The sequence below is a fragment of the Hemiscyllium ocellatum genome, chromosome 18 (assembly GCF_020745735.1).
Source record: "Hemiscyllium ocellatum isolate sHemOce1 chromosome 18, sHemOce1.pat.X.cur, whole genome shotgun sequence".
NCBI lineage: Eukaryota > Metazoa > Chordata > Chondrichthyes > Orectolobiformes > Hemiscylliidae > Hemiscyllium > Hemiscyllium ocellatum.
In genome coordinates this window covers 42059534-42080730 of record NC_083418.1, presented here as the reverse complement: position 1 = coordinate 42080730, position 21197 = coordinate 42059534, and the positions used below count along the sequence as shown (strand labels likewise).

The 21197-nt window shown below is 38.8% G+C and overlaps 1 protein-coding gene across 3 annotated transcripts in view; it reads left to right on the top strand.

Annotated features, from left to right (window-relative positions):
* Window positions 1-21197, top strand: part of znf143b (zinc finger protein 143b) — a 98081-nt gene that overhangs the window by 62473 nt on the left and 14411 nt on the right. For all 3 annotated transcript variants that reach the window (XM_060838907.1, XM_060838905.1, XM_060838906.1), the window contains 3 exons: window positions 6499-6678; window positions 7653-7877; window positions 13698-13852. In XM_060838907.1, the coding sequence (XP_060694890.1) occupies window positions 6499-6678; window positions 7653-7877; window positions 13698-13852 (560 nt within the window). The remainder of the gene's footprint in view (window positions 1-6498; window positions 6679-7652; window positions 7878-13697; window positions 13853-21197) is intronic.

The window sequence follows — 21197 nt, the reverse complement described above, 5'->3', positions numbered from 1 at the left end:
ACTTAAAATGTTCTACCTATCTCACTTTGTTCCCAGATCTTGATCCACCAATGCTTCCTCATTGGGTTGAAAGCCTACAGATGAAAATTTTCTTGTGTACACTTTTAGAAAATGTCCCCCTTCTGTACTTTTTGTTAAATTTGTTACTGTTCACATTAGGATAACTGAATACCCCATTATTCCTACCCTGTAGTTCTTGCATCTTTCTGTAACTCATCTGCAGATTTGCTCCTCTGTTTCCACCTTGTATTCGTTTCAGATTTTTTGAGATGTCAAATATATACATGACTTTTTCTTTAAGTAATTTCAATGTGATAACATTATCACTAGCTGAAAAATATTAATCATTTAAGAGACCCTAACTATTTGTTTATCACAGACTATTTGCTTTCATGCCTTTCAACAAAGCTTTATTACCATAGCAACCAAACCTATCTGGATAACATGAGCCACAAAGTAATCTGGCTACTTACCAACAATAGCAGAATTACCTGCAGGATTTGAATTTCACTGAGTTGGCATATATCTTCCAATATGTAATTGAAAAAAACACTGCCAGTACAGTTCAGTACTTTTGAAGTTTAAAGGTATAGTTTGTGGTTTTCTAAGATGGGATTGTCTATTTTGTCATCTTCATTTTTTTTCAACAAGTTTTCTTTGCCTGTGGCATTAACTCTGCTGGGACATTAGAAACCTGCCATTGTTGCATGTAAGTAGCCATTTCATGTGTGAAACTGGACAACTCCTATTGCGTTATAACATTTTTCATGTTGTCTTTGCCTTGTGACTCTATGTAAACTGTAGCTTGACAGCACGAAATCTAAAGAAGCAATGAAATAGGTGACAGTGCCAGAATTAACAGTCGGTCAACATTTACTGGCACTTGAGAGAGGAAGAGTGCAAAGATAAGGCAGCAAACCATTTCTCCTCCTACAGGACCATCCAAACTTGAAACCTCTGCCACCAAGAAGAACAAGGGCCACAGATGCATGGAAGCACAAACACCTGCAAGTTTCACTTTTTGCCATACACCATCCTGACTTGGACTATATTGTCGATGCTTCACTTGTGCTGAGTCTATTAAATGGAATCTCCTTTCAGCAGCACTGTGGATGTAACTACACCAGATGGACTCTCGCAGTTCAAGTACTTACAGGATCTTTTCATGGGCTTGTGCCCATCAACTCTCCTGCTTCTTGGCTGCTGCCTGATCTGCTGTGCTTTTCCAGCATGATCTTTTTAGACTCTGATTCTCCAGCATGTGCAGTCCTCACTTTCTCCTCTTGAACAGCAGTTAGGGATCAACAGCATGAAACTCTCAGCCCATGAAAAACTTTTAAAAAATCAATTCGAGATTTTAAAATTTGTTGTGTTGAAGGAAAGCGAACCAGTGAAATTTGATGAGAAACTCTACGTGGAGTTTATATAGGATGGGACATAGAAAGATGGAAAGTAAACTATTGGAGTAGACAATTTTGGAATCAATTCAAGCCTGGCTGACGATTTCAATGTATATGGGACAAGCTTGGTGGATGCAGTGTTGTTAAGTTGTGCACTTTGAACAGCTATCATTAAATAGCTGCTCATTTGTCCCCTTCCCTTCTCAGACTGTTGTCCAGTTATTGAACCTGGGATCTTCATGTTCTTTTCTGGAATTGAAGCTTCACAGTCTAGCTTGTATTTATTGCTGTGAATAGCCCAGTTGCTAGCTAGATTAATTTGAGCTGCAAGTTAGCTTTTTGAATTAATCTATTGCTGTTGTCCATTTCTGGAGTGGGTTGTCTTTTCTAGAGGACAGTTTGTATGTTGAATTGAGGAAATTCAGAAATGAACACCATTTTAACAAAAGCCTGCTGTCATCTTCATAAAGCAACTCATAAATGAAGAACACAAGAGACAAAACTAAAAGAGAAAATAATGTTGTATAATTTCAAGTTTATCAAATATGTCAGCAAGAAATTAGACTAGAAATTGAGCCAAATTCTAAAAAGCTGGGAGAAAATTAGCAACTTCTAAATAGAGACAAATACGAAATTGAGATAATAAGTTGGAATAAAAGTGAAACAAGTAAATATAATGAAGAAATGAAGGGTGCACAGTAGAGCTAAGATCAAAGTGAATGATGAAAGAATAAAGTTTTGAGAAAGGAATAAAACAAAAGTGAAAATAGTAAAGCTGATTGTTTAATGTTGGTATTTCATTCTGAAAGAATGGCGCTCAGTAGAACTCTGAACTTTATTTTTATCCATTACTTTATCAATCTCAATTTGGATCAATAGAAAGTATTTTCTTGCAGATCTGACCATTGATATTAGGACCTCAAAAACACACACTGCTTTTGATGTCCCACCTGAAAGTAGTGCTTTGAAAAATATTATCACTTGTGAGTTCTGAAAAACTTTTAATGTAATTCAGTCCTGAAATGTAATTGAACCAATAACGTTCTGTCGAAGATTGAGTGCTACTAACTGAGTCAGTTAGCTCTCAAGAATCAATTAAATGCTAGTGTAAGTAACAACATTGGAACAGCATTTCGGCATTTACTGCAATGAATTTTGTGATCCACTTTGAAATGTAAACCATTCTAGTACCTAAAATCCTGTTAATATGTGGTTGCTTAATAATACAATAAGAATGACATATATACGATAAACTTTGAGGATAGCATTGTGTTAAAGGTATTGATATTCTACTTAGTGGGCTACAAAGTAACATATGATGTTCCCCATGTTCCTTGCACAGTTTCTGAACTGCACTGTGCTGTACAAGCAGAGATTAAGTCAACATCAGGAAATGGAGGAAGCGGAGTTTTAGAGCAGTGTTGACGGATTGTTACCGTCACACAGGTAAATGAACATTTAATTGCACAGAAATTACACATGAATACAGACCGTTTGGCCCACCCAGTCTAGTGTTACTGGAAAGGCCAGCATTTGTTGCTTATCTGTGCTTTCCCTTCAAGAGATGATGGTGAGCCGCTATCTTAAACTGTTGCTTAGTGTGTTGAAGAAAGTCCCACAGTGCTCTCATCTGTGGAATTCCAAGATTTTGACCCAGCGCCAATGATGGAACAATTATTTTTTCTAAGTCTGAATGTCATGACTTAGAGGGAATCTCAATGGTGATGATATACCTGTATGTGTGCTGCCCTTTTTCTTCTTGATGGTAAAAATCGAGGGGTTTGGGTAGGGCTATCAATGCAATCATGCTGATGTATATCCTGCAAATGAGCGGTCATTGATTTTTCTTCAGTTAACTATATAACCTGTTCTTAAATATTGACATGATCTCTGCTCACTTAAAAGTATTGCATTCTACAGCCGCACAACCCATTATGTAAAATATTTCTTCGGCGCTCTGTTTTACTATTTTATATTTAATGTTGTTTCTATCAATATTCCTTCTATACTAGGCATTTACCCCATCTCATCACTTAATAACTTGATGTACCTCTAAAACATATACATTTAATCCCATCTATTTTAAAAATAAATCTAACTTTCCAAATAATGTTTTCTATTTTTACAGCATGATCAATAATTCTAATTTTACTAGTACTGTGTTTGCAAAATTTAGAAGTAAATGTTGCAATTTAATATGGACTTAATGTAAAAACCTAAAAAAAGGAGTATGCCATCTGGCCAGTCAAACCTGCTCTGGCATTCAGTAAGATCGTACCTGATCTTCTGCAAGCCTCAATTCTTCTTTAATGCCAGCTCCTCGCTAACTGCAACTCCCTAACATTTCAAAAAATTCTGTTTAAATATTTTGTGATTGAGCCTCCACAACTCTCCGTAGTAAAGAATCCCAGACATAGACAACCTTCTGGGAAATGAAATTCTTTCAGATCTGTTCTAAATCATGCCCCCTTATCCTTAACTACATCTCTTAGTTCAAGACTCATCCACTTGTGTAAATATCTTCTCACATTTACCTGTTTGAACACCTTCAGAATCTTGTATGTTTCAATTGGATCACCACCTCATTCTTCTAAACTCCAACAAATGAAGACCTAACCTGTTTAGCTGTTAGTCAATCCCATCATCTCAGGTGACATCACATTTCCCCATAATAAACTCCATGTGCTAGGTTTTTGCCTTCTCAACCCATGACTTTCCTCTTGTAGATTCCTTGTGTCCTATCATAACAAGCTATCCGGCCTACTGTTGTACCATCAGCAAAGTTAGATACACTGCACTCTGCTGCCTCCTTGAAGTTATGAATATTTGGAGTAAATTATTGAGGTCCTGTGAATAATCCTTCCAAAACTCCATTCGTTACAACTTTCCAGAAAGTGATTAATGAAGACAAATATAAGTACCTTACAGTCAGAAACAGGGCATAATGAAAACAAAAAGATGGCAGACTAATTAAATGCATACCTTAGTTCAGTCTTCACAAAGAAGTACTCAAAAAAAGGTCCCAAAAGTGTCAGGGAACAGCCCAGTGAGAGGTAGGAACTGAAAAAAATCTGTATTAGTAGGGAAACTGATGGATTTAAAGGCCAAAAAATCCCCAGTGGATAATGATCTACATCCCAGAGTACTTAAGGAAGTGACCCTAGAAAATAGTGGATGCATTGATGATGAACATCTTTTTAAAAGTCTGTAGACTGTGGAACAGTTCCTATGGATTGAATGGATTCTAATCTAATCTTACTGTTTAGAGAGGGAGATATAGAGAAAACAGAGAATTACAGATCAATTAGTACAGATCATTGATGTTGGTAATGGGGAAAATACCCATTATAAACAATTTTAATAGCAGAACACTTGGAAAACAGTGACATGATCAGACAGAGTCAACATGGATTTGTGAAAGGGAAATCCAGATTGACAAATTTACTGGAATTTTTTGAGGATGTTGCTAAATAGAGTTCATCAAGAAGAGCCTGTTGATATAGTTTACTTCAACTTTCAGAAGGCTTTCAATAAGGTCCAACATAAGAGATTAACATGTTAAAATGCATGGAATTGCATATAGTGTACAGACATGGATAAAGAATTCGTTGGCAAACAAATTATTTTTCTGAGTGGCAGGTATTTTCTTGGCGATTGATTGGGAAAAGGGGAGATTCCTGTACACCCAGTTGCTGAAAATGAGCATGCAAGTGCAGCAGGTGATGAAGACAAATGGTATGTTGGTGGGAGCAGGGGTGTCTTGCTATAATTGTACATGACCTTAGACCACACCTGGGTTAATATGTGCCGTCATGTGGAGGTGCCGGTGTTGAACTGGGGTGAATAAAGTTAAAGATCATACAACACCAGGTTATAGTCCAACACGTTTATTTGGAGGCATTAGCATTCAGAGTGCTGCTCCTTCATGAGGTGGTATTATTATGTGCAGTTTCAATCACCTTATCTGGGGCAGGAAATTCTGGTGTTGGAGAGAATGCAACAAAAGTTTACTGTTTTCTGGGATGGCAGGACTGAAATATGAGGAGAGATTGGATTGTTTAAGATTATATTCACTGTAGTTTATAAGAATGAGGAGCGATATCATGGAAACACTGTAAAATTCTAAATGGACTAGAAGGGTAAAGGCAAGAAGGAGCTTCCTCATGACCAGGGAATCCCAGAACCAGTGGTCACAGTTTGGTCATTCTGCTATAACGTGCATTTCATTAAGGCGAATTCGTTGTAATGCGATTGAAGAATTAGGGACAGTGCTTATAAAGTGCAAAACTTTAAAACGTGTTTGCTGTAACACGATTACATCACCAACATTTTAAGCACTGTTTCTAACATGAGAAACATTTTCTATAATGTGGGGTTGCACAAGAATGCAACCATTACGTTACAGAAGAAGTACTTGTATGTGATAGGCCATTTTGGACTGAAATGAGGGGAAATTTCTTCATCCAGAGAGTGGAGAGTCTGTGGAATTCCCTGCCTCAGAGAGTGGTTGATGTCACAGCATTGAATGTTTTCAAGAAGGAGGTGGATGTAATTCTTAAGGCTAAAGCTATCAAAAGGTTTGGGGACAAAATGGGAATGGTGTACTGAATTATATGATAAGCCTTGATCATATTGAATGGACTTGTTTTCGATGTTTCTATTCAAACTTTGGCTTGTGTGTGTTAACTAATCCGAAATCCATGTTGTAATGTTACCCTGATTACCGTGAACTCCAATCTTGTGCAATAGCATTTTACTTGACACCTTATCAAATGCGTTCTAGATACAAGGTTTTGGACCAATTAAATATTAAATGTTTAGTTATTGGACAAAAAAAAATCAAAATAAAATGAATGTTATTGTTTGTATCCTTATTTTACTACTCGAGGTTAAAGTAAATATAGATAAATCAAAAAATTTTGTATCAAATCTCTGGCAGAACTATTGTGCAGTAGTTATTTTCAAGCATACATATGCATAACAATAAAGATGTAAATATGATATTAAAGTAATGTGTTGACTAAATATTGGAGGTGATTTACTACATGTGTTATGCCTTGTTTTTGTTAAAGTCATATTGCATTGTATCTGACAACAGGTGAAAGACCATTTAAATGCCCTTTTGAAGGCTGTGGCAGATCGTTCACCACATCAAATATTCGTAAAGTGCATATTCGGACTCATACAGGTGAAAGGCCATATTTCTGTCCAGAGGCTGGCTGTGGAAGAGCCTTTGCTAGTGCCACCAATTACAAGAACCATATGAGGATACACACAGGTATCAAGCAGAATAAAATACGACTCAATATTTCCTAAAGCCTGCTAATTTTTTTGTTACCTAACAGAGCAGATAACTATTTAACTATCCATTTTGGTCAAAAATGTAATGAATGCTTTCTTGCAATAAAAGTATAAGAGTGTTGTGCCATCTTTTTGATTTACTTTTGTTGTTCCTGGATGACACGTTATAGGTGAAGGGGAATGGCTCATTCTCAGGCTTCAGCCAATTTTAAGTCAACGAGTCATTTACTATGAGGAGCAAAATCTGGGATAAGTTTCAATCCTCACTTCCACTCAGATCCTTTACCTTTATAATGTTTAGAAGAGAGTTTTTGGTTGGAATGTGCAATGCACAGGTATATTTTCAATTTGTAGTCATAATATACATTATGCAGTGTGCATACAAGAATTTGCCAGAGTTTAAAATCCTTCAGAATAAGGTCTGAGTCTCAACTTCTTGTTCAAAGCCTGAAAGTCAGAATTTTTCATTGTTGAGTAACAAGACTAAATCCTGGAAAGGTGATGGTCACTATAACAGACTCAGAAAAGGTGTTCTGTTTAAGTGAATAATTACCCTGTGCAGTTTCTGCATGTTTATAATGGGTGAGAGAGTCCTGTTTAATTAAGCAAAAATTTTGAAACACTCAGCAAAAAGTTCACAGTTGGCTAAAAGGAATTTATAGCCTGGATTTGATGTCTAGACTGCACGTTGGATTTAGGACAGAAAAACTAACAACTCTGTACAGTTTGTGTAATGCTTCAGTGAATTGTTTTTCAAAGAAACATAAGAGGACTTAGTATGAAATGCTAATTCTGCTGAATTTGAGCTGTAACTTCTTTCAAACTATTAAATGACAAAAGAATTTTAAAAGATTTTTTTTTGCACATTGCTGAAACATTTTATAATATTTTGCACTTTTATTGTTGAATTTATCTTTGTTATGTATTTATGACGTTATTTATAATTTTCAGGGGAAAAGCCTTATGTATGTACTGTACCTGGTTGTGATAAGCGTTTCACCGAGTACTCCAGTTTATATAAGCACCATGTAGTTCATACCCATTCTAAACCTTACAACTGTAACCACTGTGGCAAAACATATAAACAGACCTCTACCCTAGCAATGCATAAACGAACTGCACATGGAGACAGTGAACCAACTGAAGAAGAAGAAACTTTCTTTGAATCACAGGATGGTGAGTACAACTTTATTTGTTTTCATGTTTTTGTCCATGAGTCTTAGACTAGCTAGTAATATTCAATAATCCTAAAGAATCATAAAAACAATTTTGGCAAAAGTCTGAAAACGTTTGTGTGCTGTGAAATTCACAAACATCATGGTTTAAAAAAAATCAGTGTAAATGGGATTTGTAAAGTCACTCTGAATATCTGATAAATATAGAACAGTCCAGCACAGAAATATGCCCACTATGTCTATGCTGACTATGATGCCATTCTAAACTAATCCCATCTAAAAGCACATGATTCATATATCTCTATTCCCTGTCTGTTCATGTGTCTGTTTAAATGTTATTTGTAACATATTGTTTATTCATCAGCTTCTTGTAATGTTCTAACTCCATTGAAACACAAGTGATTTCTCTGCAAATCTAATCTTTCCTATTGTAAGACTAAGCATACTCAGCTATACAACACCCTCTTTTCTTTCCACTTATGTAGCTGGGCATTTGGCTGCTTTTGAGTCTCAAACTTGCAACTATAGGTTTTTGGATAGCAAATGGATATTTAGTTTTGGGATGCACAGGACATTGGTTAGGCCACTGTTGGAATATTGCATGCAATTCCAGTCTCCTTCCTATTGGAAATGTTGTGACACTTGAAAGGTTCAGAAAAGATTTACAAGGATGTTGCCAGGGTTGGAGGATTTGAGCTATAGGAAGAGGCTGAACAGGCTGGAGCTGTTTTCCCTGGAGCATTGGAGGCTGAGGGGTGACCTTACAGAGGTTTACAAAATTATAAGGGGCATGGATAGGATAAATAGACAAAATCTTTTCCCTGGGATGGGGGAGTCCAGAACTAGAAGACATAGGTTTAGGGTGAGAGGGGAAAAGATATAAAAGAGACTTAAGGGGTAACTTTTTCTCACAGAGGGTGGTACATTTATGGAATGAGCTTCCAGAGGAAGTGGTGGAGGCTAGTGCAATTGCAACATTTAAAAGGCATCTGGATGGGTATATGAATAGGAAGGGTTTGGAGGGATATGGGCCGGGTGCTGGCAGGTGGGACTAGATTGAGTTGGATGGTCGGCATGGACGAGTTGGATCGAAGGGTCTGACTGTTTAGGTGCTGTATGTCTCTATGACTCTGTTAGATGTAAATGAAAGGTAATTATGAAGTCAGTATTATGATGAAATTCTCTGTAGTATTTGCTTGTTGTACCAAGCAAGCCAGCAATCTATGACCGATAGCATTAATGGAGCAGATGGTCTGAAGGTTGTTGTGTGGCAACTTTGCATAATGCCTAGCAATTGGTGAGGGACTTACTGCAAGGTTTTCAATAGGTCACTCAGAACATTTCAGGAATACTGAAGAGGAATTCCAAGGTTAGAGACAGGAGAGGATAAAGAGAAAGAGGGAAATGTCGACTCCATGGTAGGATTACTGAAGCTACTGTACTGATAAGAAGATAGTCAAACTACACACTATGTAGAGAGCTCAGGAAGGAGTTAAGAGCAATTGGATGTTTTGGTATGTCAGGAAACAAGAAATTCTCAAAATTAGTGCGCACCTGGAGTCCGTCAGGATGCAAGTGGTCCTGGGGAGCTGAGACAGGTCAGAAGGGACCTGTAAGCTGTAATACAGTTATAGAGTTTTATACTATGGAAAGTGGCCATTCAGCCCATTGTGTCTAAACCAGCCATCAAGCACTCTAATCCTATTTTACAGTATTTAGCTCATAGCTTTGTATGTTATAGTGCTTCAAGTGTTCATTTAAACACTTTTTGAATGTTGTGATGGTTTCTGCCCCTACCATCCTTTCAGGCATACCCATCACCCTGAAATTCCCTCGAAGCGTCCTGCCCCTTACCTTAAATCTGATTAACCTAAGATTTGATCCCTCTATTGAGGGGAGATATTTCTTTCTCTCCACCCAATCTGTGTCCTTTTGTAATTTTGTACAGCTCAGTCAGGTCTTCTCACCATCTCCTCCCACCCCCAGCTTTCTCTGCTGTGAGGAAAGCAACCTCACCCTATTTAGTCTCTCTTATTAGCTAAAATGATACTTCAGTGCAACTGAGGTAGTGGGGATTGAAAGCACGCAAGCAGTGTTTGCTTGATATAGCTTAGAAAAACTGGAACTTGGGGAAAACTGGGAACAGTTTTAATTTGGTGGAGTTATATTTGTGAATGAGTGCAGTTTTGAAGTCCAGGGACAGATACAGAATGGGAGCAGTTAGTAAAGCGGCACAGAACTCTTGAGAGAGAATTTCAAGGCAAATCCTTGAGAAGTTTGATGGGATTTTCTGATTCATTGTGTCATCATCATTTGGAGGACTTTGCTGAATATCCCAGAGAAGGGAGTTTAGAGGGGATTTAAATAAGCATTTGGGTGATAGGTATGCCTGAAAGGGTGATCGGGACAGAAACTATCACAACATTTAAAAAGTATTTAAATCATGTTATGGACCAGGCCAGACTCCCTCAAAATATTTTAAGAAGGTAGCCCAGATCCTAACTTGTATTTTTTTTAAGGCAGATTTATTGTGGAGATTCGTGAAGTGATGCAGGTACTCAAACCACTCAGCTTCAAGCAAAACAGAATTCATTTAAACACTGCACTTCAAACATGAAAAACCAAAAAGGAATTTAGAATAACAACTATTTGAAAAGCCAACCAACTCAAAATCTCAACTTAATGAACCTGTTCCAATTCCCGCAACTTCCCATTAACACACTTCTTGGCAAATGGTTAATTCAAACACAGGTCCTTGCAGGCAAGAGAGGTTTCAGATAGAAAGTTCAGGCAAGAAATATCCGTGAAAGCATGGAATCTCTTTTTCACTGTAACTGCTTCTCTGCTACCAGCAGTTTTTTGTCTGCCTGTTTAGAATCAAAGCCTGAACTGGGAGAACTGGCCACTCCCTTGCCATTGTTAAAGTAAGCTCTTTTTAAGACATATCAGCACCTCTGCCTTTATCACCCCTTGTTGTGGTTCTGTTTGCTGAGCTGGGAATTTGTGTTGCAGACGTTTCATTCCCTGTCTAGGTGACATCCTCAGTGCTTGGGAACCTCCTGTGAAGTGCTTCTGTGTTGTTTCCTCCGGCATTTATAGTGGTTTGTCTCTGCCGCTTCCGATTGTCAGTTCCAGCTGTCCGCTGCAGTGGCCGGTATATTGGGTCCAAGTCAAAGTGTTTGTTGATTGAATCTGTGGATGAGTGCCATGCCTCTAGGAAATCCCTGGCTGTTCTCTGTTTGGCTTGTCCTTTAATAGTAGTGTTGTCCCAGTCGAACTAATGTTGCTTGCCATCCGCGTGTGTAGCTACTAAGGATAGCTGGTCATGTCGTTTTGTGGCTCGTTGGTGTTCATGGATACGGATCATTAGCTATCTTCCAGTTTGGGTGTCGGGTCGTTTGTCCTGGTGAGTTGTTGTTTGATACCCAGCATGAGCAAAACCAACGTAGTGTACAAAATCCCATGCAAGGACTGCACAAAACACTACATAGGACAAACAGGAAGACCGCTAACGATCCGTATCCATGAACACCAACTAGCCATGAAACGACAAGACCAGCTATCCTTAGCCACACACACAGATGACAAGCAACATGAGTTCAACTGGGACAATGTAACTATTATAGGACAAGCCAAACAGAGAACAGCCATGGAATTCCTAGAGACATGGCACTCATCCAGAGATTCTATCAACAAACACATCAACCTGGACCCAATATACTGACCACTGCAGTGGACAGCTGGAACTGACAACCGGAAGCGGCAGAGCCAAACCACTAAAAATGCTGGAGGAAACAACATAGAAGCGCTTCACAGGAGGCTCCCAAGCACTGAGGATGTCACCTAGACAAGGGACGAAACGTCTGCAACACAAATTCCCAGCTCAGCGAACAGAAGCACAACGAGCATCCAAGCTACAAATCTTCTCACAGACTTTATGACCCCTCTTGAAAAAACAAAGGACAGAATAACTTTATTAAAGGGACAGCATCATCACAATCTTTTGAAGTGCCATCACATACCAAGTTATGGGCTAAATGCTGTAAAATAGGACTAGAGTGCTAGATGGCTGGCATAGACACAATGGACTGAATGGCCACTTACCATACTGGAAGGCTCTAACTCTGACTCCCACTGTAGGATAATGTCCTACAGATATTATCATTAGATTGGTAATCCTGAGATCTAAGTAATGTTCGGGGGGGCTGGGTTTGAATCCTGCCATGGCAAATGTTAACTTGTAAATTCAATTTTTAAAAATTTGGAATTAAGAGTCTAATTCTGACCATGAAGCATTATCGATTGTTGAATAAACCTATCTGGTTCACTAATGTCCTTTAGGGAAGGAAACTGCCATCCTTACCTGGTCTGGCCTACATGTGACTACAGACACCCAGCAATGTAGTTAACTCTTAACTGACCTTAGGCAATCAGGAATAGGCAATAAATGCTGGTCTAGTCAGCAATACCCACATACCATGAATGAATCAAAAATAAATCTGTTAAATCTCTGTTGACATAATTTGCTCTTTGATGCGTGTGTAGGGTGTTAATTCAGTCTGTTATTAAGATTAACTTGTATGTAAATTGTATTATTGTTCTAAAGTTATACAGTAGCGTTTATTGTTGTTTAGTCAAAACCATGAAAACCTGTGCCTCTATTCACTAAGTCCCCTGGATCTTTCACTTTATTTGTTTTTTTAAAAAATGGTACTGGTCTCAAGCCAGTTCACTATATCAATATGGCATTCTGGTCTATGATCATAATGATTTTTTAATCTAATAAAAATCAGTTCTGTAGCTGTATTTTGTAGATCTGAGAAATTACAAATATATATTGTACTATACAAATGTGATGGACTGATAATATTTTCGCTTCTCTCATTATTTCCACCTACTCATGAAGGTGATTTCTGCTCCTCTTTCTTCAATCACCCTCACATCCAACCCGCCCCACCATATAAAAACCTCAGATGTTGGTGAGGTCATAAATTTACAACTAGCAAATATACCTTGTAAACCTGGACCAAATCTCCTTTCTACTTAAACTATTTAGCTACATGTTGATATTGACCTTGAATAAATTTAATACTGATTTACAACGATTCTCATGCATATAAGTCAAGGACTGATTTATGTCTGAAACTAATGAATCATCCAAAGTAAATATGTTTCAGTTGTATTTTGGCAGTTGGAGTTTAGACTGCTCAGCATATCCACTCAGTATGAGAAAATGTGAATTTGCATTTCCTTTTTCTTCTCTTTGAACATGAGGGTCAAACAAACAGCCACAAACAACAGCTCTGTTTTATATGGTAATACCTCACTAATGTCAGTGCTGCAGCAGAAGGCAAGAAATTTTGCTGACCTTCTATGTTGGCAAAAAAGTGAGAATGAGAAATTTTTGAAGATAATACAAATATGGAATTGTATAAATATGCTGCAATTAATGCCTACTTGCTCTTTCTAAAACAAAATACTTTCATATTGATTTGTTAGATTATTTTGTGAACTCTCAATTAAATAACATGCAAAATTGTTTAATGTTATTGCATTGGAGACTGAAATAACAATATTATGCATTTTTGTGGCATGATAAAATAACAGCTTGGTGTAGCATAGAAGGCCATTCAATCTATTCAGTTTGTGCCGGCTATTTGAAACAGCAGTCCCTCATTCCCACTTGCCCCAATATTTCCCTGCAATCTTTCTCATAAATGTGAAATTACTAGTTTTAGACTGAACTGTATGTCTTTTTTTATGTTCAATGAGATATTCCCCAATTTGAAATGTATTACTGTGTCCTATTTTGCTTTATAAGTTACCTCTGGAGATGAAATCCTTAAAGGACAACCAATTACCTATGTAACCGGAGTTGAAGAAGACAATGGATTATCTGGACAAGTTACTACAGTTGCTCAAGCAGACGTAGGTCAACATATGGCCCTTATTGCCCAAGATGGTACACAGCAACAGGTAAGAAAAAAAAACTAAACTCAAATTCCTGTCTTGGCTAGCCTTGTAGAGTCCAGTTTTAATTTGTTTTTGTTTGCTTATTCTTCTCTTGGGGAATCAGTCAGCTCAGTTGGCTGGCCAGCTGGTTTGTGATGCAGAGTGACACCAGCAGCATGGATTCATTTACCACACTAGCTGGGGTTATCATGAAGGCTGTTACTTTTCGACCCTTCCCTTTATGTGAAGCATGATGACCCTCGGGTTAAAATATCACCACTTGTTTCTGTCTAATAAGGGACCAGCCCTATCATCTTCTGGAACTATGGTGACTTTACTCTTCCCCTTTCTATCTGTTTCTTTATCCAATTTGTTTATTGCAGCTGCTGTATTTTTGCCATGATACCAAATAATTTTTTATAAGTGAAGCTAGGCACTATTGAAAAAATCAGATCCCTGAATGAAATCTGACTCAAATATTTTTCTTCTTTCATTAATTAATATGATTAACATTGAGATGAATTCACAAGAGGAAGGAAGTTTTCTGCAACAGCAGATATTTATGGTTCACAATAAGGTATTGTAAAAGTTTATCTAAATATGTGGAATCTAAAACTAAACAAAGCAAAGTTTCAATCTGTTCCTCAACATTAGCTCTATGGAGACACCTGTCTCGAGAGGTGCCATCCCTATTCATCCCTTTACAGTTCTATGTAACTAATTCCTTTCAGTATTTTTTTCCTCTGGATTGAGGAGACAGTCTGATTAATCCTTTACAGATTTGCTGACATCTTTTTCTCACAAATCTGAAAACTTTAACTTTCTCACTTCTAACAACCTGCAGACTACTAAACAAACTTCTTCTAGGAGAATAACAAAACTTGCTTCTAAACTCAAACTGATGTCTTATGAAATGAAATTAGAAAAACCTCGGCCATCCTAGATACGTCTGAGCTGAAAACAAAGCTTATGTGTTTATGCTGCTTGCCCAAAAGCCAACCATATGAATATCTGGATGTATGTTTGTTCGCTGAGCTGGAAGATTTGTTTTCAAACGTTACGTCACCAAACTAGGTAACATCATAAGTGAGCTTCCAGTGAAGCACTGGTGTTTTGACCCTCTTTCTATTTATATTTTTAGGTTTCCTTGGGTTGGTGATGTATTTCCTGTTCTTTTTCTCAGAGGGTAGTAAATGGGGTCCAAGTCAATGTGTTTGTTGGTAGAGTTCCGGTTAGCATATCATGCTTCAAGGAATTCTCGTGTGTGTCTCTGTTTGGCTTGTCTGAGGATGGATGTGTAGTCCCAATCAAAGTGGTGTACTTCCTCATCTGTATGTAAGGATATTAGTCAGAGTGGGTCTTTTTGTAGCTATTTGATGTTCATGTATCCTGGTGGTATTTTGTAAATGACATTAGTTTTGTTTGTTGCCCATATAGGGTCTTTCAAGTTCATTAGCTGCTGTTTTAGTGGGTTGGTGGGCAACTATGATGCATAATAGAGATCTGAGTATTTGGCAGTCATTTCTGAGATGTCTTTGATATAGGGGAGAGTGGCTAGGGTTTCTAGATGCATTTTGTCTGCTAGTTTGGGTTTGTTGCTGAGAAATCGGCAGATTATGTTTATTGGTTACCTGTTCTTTTTGAATACACTGTATACATGATTTTCCTCTGCTCTTCGTACTCCTCTGTGCTGCAATGTGTGGTGGCTCATTGAAATAATGTTTTAATGCGGCTTCGTTTATGGGCGTTGGAATGATTGCTTCTGCGGTTCAGTGTTTGGTCCATATGTGTTGTTTTCCTGTAGATGTTGGTTTGAAGTTCCCCATTGGCTATTCGCTTTACTGTGACACCTAGGACTGTCAGTTTATTGTTGCTTTCCTCCTCTTTTGTGAATTCTATGCCAGTAAGGATATTACTGATGGTCTTGAAGATTTCCTCTAATTTGTTTTGGTTAGTGATGACAAAGGTGTCATCCATGTAGCGGATCCAAAGTTTGGGTTGGATGGCTGACAGAGCTGTTTGTTTGGGTACCCAGTAACACAGAGACTCAATGAACACGGTCTGCCGATTTCTCAGCAACCAACCCAAACAAGCAGACAAAACACACCCAGAAACCCTAGCCACTCTCCCCTATGTCAAAGACATCTCAGAAATGACTGTCAGACTACTCAAATCTCTTGGCATCATGGTAGCTCACAAACCCTCCAGCAAAACAAATCTCATTTACAAAATACCTTGCAAGAACTGTGACAAACAGGCAGAAAGCTAGTCACGAGGATACAGACATTAACTAGCCACAAAAAGACATGACCAACTCTGACTAAGATCCTTACATACAGATGAGGAAGGACACCACTTCGACTGGGACAACATATACATCCTAGGACAAGCCAAACAGAGAGACACATGAGAATTTCTAGAAACATGGCAGTCCGACCAGAACTCTATCAACAAACACTTTGACTTGGACCCTATTTACCAACCTCTGTGAAAAAGAACAGGAAATGACATCACCAACCCAAGGAAACCTAAAGACATAAATAGAAAGCGAGTCATAACACCAGTACTTCACCAGAAGCTCACTGGTGATGTTACCTAGTATGGTGACGAAACATCTGAAATTGAACCTTCCAGCTCAGTGAGCAAACTTCCATCCAGAACCTTAACCTGAGCTACAACTCTTCTCAAAACTCACTAATATTCATATCTTTCCATTAATGCCACAGGATCCAGACTCAACAACGCTCTGACAAAATGTTGGATTTAACTCACAGAAGTAACTAAAATGCAACAGAATATATTTTGAAATCAGATTCCAAAATATATGTATAAATTATATGCTATTCATCACAAAGTAAATTTTTAAAAAAATTATATTAAAATAGGCCAAATATCAATATTAGTTGCTCGGAAAGACAAGAATACCTGAGTGTCACCAGTATCTTTCAGTCAAGTTTACATACAGAGCATTGACAAACAATTATGTAGAATTCAACAGTTTTTTTTTCATTTGGCCCAAGCATTCAGTGGACCAGCAAGAATGGAGAAAACATATTTTTAGATTGACAAACAACTTTTGCTACTTTATTTGTAGATTGTTTAAAAACTAGGAGCTGGACCAAACCAATTGGCTCTTGCAGCTTACTCTAGCAATCAATAAGATCATGGCTGCTGGATTTTGGCCTTAATTCCATTTTCATGTCTGCTCCCTATAACCTTTGACTTCCTTGACAATGAAAAATCTGTCAAACTCAATATAGACCATACTTAATGATTTGGCCTTGATGATGTCAGTGGAAGAGAATTCCAAAGATGGAGATCTTTTAAGAGAAAAATTTCTTCATTTTAAATGAGATATTCCTCATTTTAAAATTGTGTTGTTGTGATTTTGTTCATTTGCTTTTTTCATGGCATTTGGGCCTTGCTGGCAAGCTAGCATTTGTTGCATATCCTAATTGCCCATGGCAAGCTTGTGATAATAAACTACAGTTGCACTCCATGTGGTACAGATGCATCCACGGTGCTCCAGTTTAGAACAACTGAAGCGCTTGCTCAGCTATTTCAGAGGGCAGTTAAGCATTAACCATGTGTGTGTCTGGAGTTACATGTAGGCCAAAAGACCATACAATATAGGAGCAAAATTAGGCTATTTGCCCCTTTGAGTCTGCTTTGCCATTCTCATGGCTGTTGGTTTTTTAACCCCATCTTCCTTTTTCCCCATAATTCTTGATCCCCTTCACTTGGGCTATGTCCTTGGGTCCTAGTCTCTCCTGCTCGAGGAAGGATCTTCTCTATGTTACTCTGTCCAGGCCTTTCAGTATTCTGTAAGTTCTAATGAGATACCATTCCCAACCTTCTAAACTCCATTGAGTTTAGACTGAATCCTCAACTGCTCTTCATAAAAGCCTTCATTCCTATAAACTGCTGCTGGACCTCTTTCCTTGCCCCATATCTCCATTGTACACAAGAAATCTTGAATTTGAAAAGGAAGGTGATATTGCCAATTTTATATCTATATAATTTATATTAGACTGCATGCAGCTCCATATCAAGTTAGCCAGGTTCCTGAATAAATAAAGACCTGCCTTAAAAAACTTGGTCAAGGACAGATTATTGACAAAAAAGGATTTAAATTTGCAAATACATCCAACTTCCATTTTAAATGTAACAAAATCCTTGTCACACCTGTGTCTCTCCACATACGCATTCCCCCCCCCCCCCAACATGCACCTCTGCTCCACACACAACTGCCTTGTTGCATGCCGACCCCCACCACACACACCTCATCCCTAATGCATCTCTCCCAGCAAATGTTGTTTCCCCCACATACAGCCCTCTCTGGCACATGCTTCTCTCCCCAGCATGCGCGTGCACACCCATCCATCCATACAGAACTCCACACGCACACTGGTACTCCTCCAAACACAGAAGAGCTTCTGAAGAAGGGTCACTAGACCTGAAACGTTAACTCTCTTTCCTCAGATACTGCCAGATCTGCCGAGGTTTTACAGCTTGTGCACAGACACATCTCCATGCATGCAAAAACGTATGCTTCCACATAGGCACACATCTGCCAGCCTGGAGAAAGTATTAAACTGTGGAATGTTATCCTAAAGTACTTTGGCCAAGTAATAGTTATATTCAGGAAAAAAAACAATATTTGCAGATTACACAAAATACTGTTCTGCAACCCAAGTCACTTTCCACAAATGCATTTGGCACTGTGGTTTAGTTTTGGATTAGTAATGACTATTTAATTCTTTTTGTTTTGGTGATGGTGGTATAGATTGAGACTTTTAAGAGCCATGCCAATGTGGTGATTAGGCCTTCTGGGGCATTTTCAAATCTCAAAGTTGGAGAGAAATTTCACAGAGAGCAAGTGGACAGAGGTTGTTGCCTCTGTGGTAAATTATTTCTCACTACCTGTGCTCACATACAAGGTGCTTTACAACCACAAAATGAGTCATGTGACCTTTTCCTGAACGTGTTGCAGACCCATGACCCAAAGCATTTTACGTATTTTGTAAATGCAGAATCTTTGCTGCTGTGGTCTCCCTCACCACCTGATGCCTGGAGGAGAATGCCTCATCTTCTGCCTCGGAACACTTCAACCCCAGGGCATCAATGTGAACTTCGCCAGTTTCCTCATTTCCCCTTCCCCCACCTCACCCCAGTTCCAAACTTCCAGCTCAGCACTGTCCCCAAGACTTGTCCTACCTACCTGTCTTCTTTTCCACCTATCCACTCCACCCTCCTCCCTGACCTATCACCTTCATCCCCTCCCCCACCCATCTATTGTACTCTATGCTAATTTCTCCCCACCCCCACCCTCCTCTCATTTATCTCTCCACCCTTCAGGCATTCTGCCTGTATTCCTGATGAAGGGCTTTTACCCAAAACGTCGATTTTACTGCTCCTCGGATGCTGCCTGAACTGCTGTGCTTTTCCAGCATCACTAATCCAGATCTTTGCTGCTATAACAGGTGTTCTTTGCTTTGAAAAGTTTCTTTTCAATAAGTTCTGTAATATATATATAATTTTATAAATTAATATGTTAGATAACACATAGTCAGAACACTACATTCCCAGAATATTAGCCTTGGAATTCTGGATTACTAGTGCAGTGACATTATCATTATACCACCTTCTCCCCATCTCTTCTAAATGAAGAAGGTAAAGCTACACAGTACTGTTGGTCTCACCGATGCCTGTACACTTGGAATAACATTTCAATGCTTTTATACTGCATCCCCTTTGCGATAAAGACCAACATTCCATTTGCCTCCTTAATTATTTTGAGTCTGCATACTCAGATTTCTCTTCATGGCAGCATCTTGCATTGTCTTTTTATTTAAATGATAGTTTTTTTTCTCTTCCTGCCAAAGTACCAACTACACATTTCCAATATTATACTCCATCTGCAATGATCTTACCCTGTCACTTAACCTATCTGTGTCTCTTTACAGTCTCTTTGTACCATCTTTACAACTTACCTACCTATCTTTGAATTGTTGCCAAACCTTTTTGACAAATGTTATCAACATTCTAAGTAGTTGAAGTCCAGCAATCATTCCTGCATCATTGCATTTGTGAGAGTTTGCCAACCTGAAAATTGCCCTTTTATCTCAGAGCTCCATTTTTTGTTAGCGGAACTTTTATCCATTAATGATGATGTTAATATTATCATCTCATCGCTATGGCCTCTTATTATCTGCAGTATCCTTTAATTTGGCACCATACTCAATGTTTTTTTTTTGGAAATCTAAAAACACAATATATATTGGTAGTCCATGATCCACCCTGCATGTTACATCCTCAAAGACTTTTGTCAAACATGATGTTTGTTTCACCATGCCGATTTTTGACTGGTTATAACAGCTGCGAGCTGGGGGAATGAAGCAGGCAGATGTGAGGGGCAAAGAGGAAGAGACTGCAAGGAATGAAAAAGAGCAAGGAGACTGTGTAAGAAGGAGGGTAAGATGGAGGCTGCTCTCTGAATTTTTTTGAAAAGCAACATCCAAGTAATTGGAAGCCATGAAAACTCGAAATCACTGATATGATAAATTCTTTAAAAGTGAATGTGGGGGATCCAAGATGGCGGCGATCTAGGAGGATCGCGTTGCAGAGCTCTGCACTGCAGCACAAGTGGGACGAACTTCTAACCCCACCCAACCTGGACCATTGCGATATCCTGGGACTCTGGAAAGGTCGTGGAGTCCCAGGAAACTGTGAAAAATCAACTTACCTGGGTTTTCACCGTCCAGAAATGCCGAAAGAGGAGGAGCGTCCGAGGCCGGGCCCACGGTCCAGCCTGCAAGGTCCTCACACTCCATTACCTACCAGGTCCTGGTGAAGGAGCTTGTGAAATCTCGTGAGATATTGGGTAAGCAGATAGAGGAGAAGCTGGCTTCCCCCAATCTCTATCATGCTGGAGAAGCATGAACAGCAGCTGGGACACCTGGGAAAAGGAACAGATGAAGTTTAACACAGAGTCACAGTGGTGGAAGCTGGTACCAGTTTCTTCAGGAATAAGATTCAAGCCCTTGAGACACAGGTCCATAATTTGCGTGACCAAATTGATAATCTTGAGAACAGGGGCAGGAGAAAAAATATTCTGATCATTGGTCTGCCAGAAGGTAAGGAAGGTGAGTGGCCAGCGGAATTTATTGAGGTCTGGTTGCCGAAATTCCTTAACTTTGAGCCTGGAATGAGGGGCTTAAATGTCGAGAGCGCTCACTGGGTCACGGTGTGGAGATCGGTCTGGGTCAACATCCTTGTCCTCTCTTGGTGCAGTTTCATCATTATAGAGATAAGGAAATAATCGTGGTAGCTTCTGGATTCCAGGGGAAGGGTCCGAAGGCCCTAATGT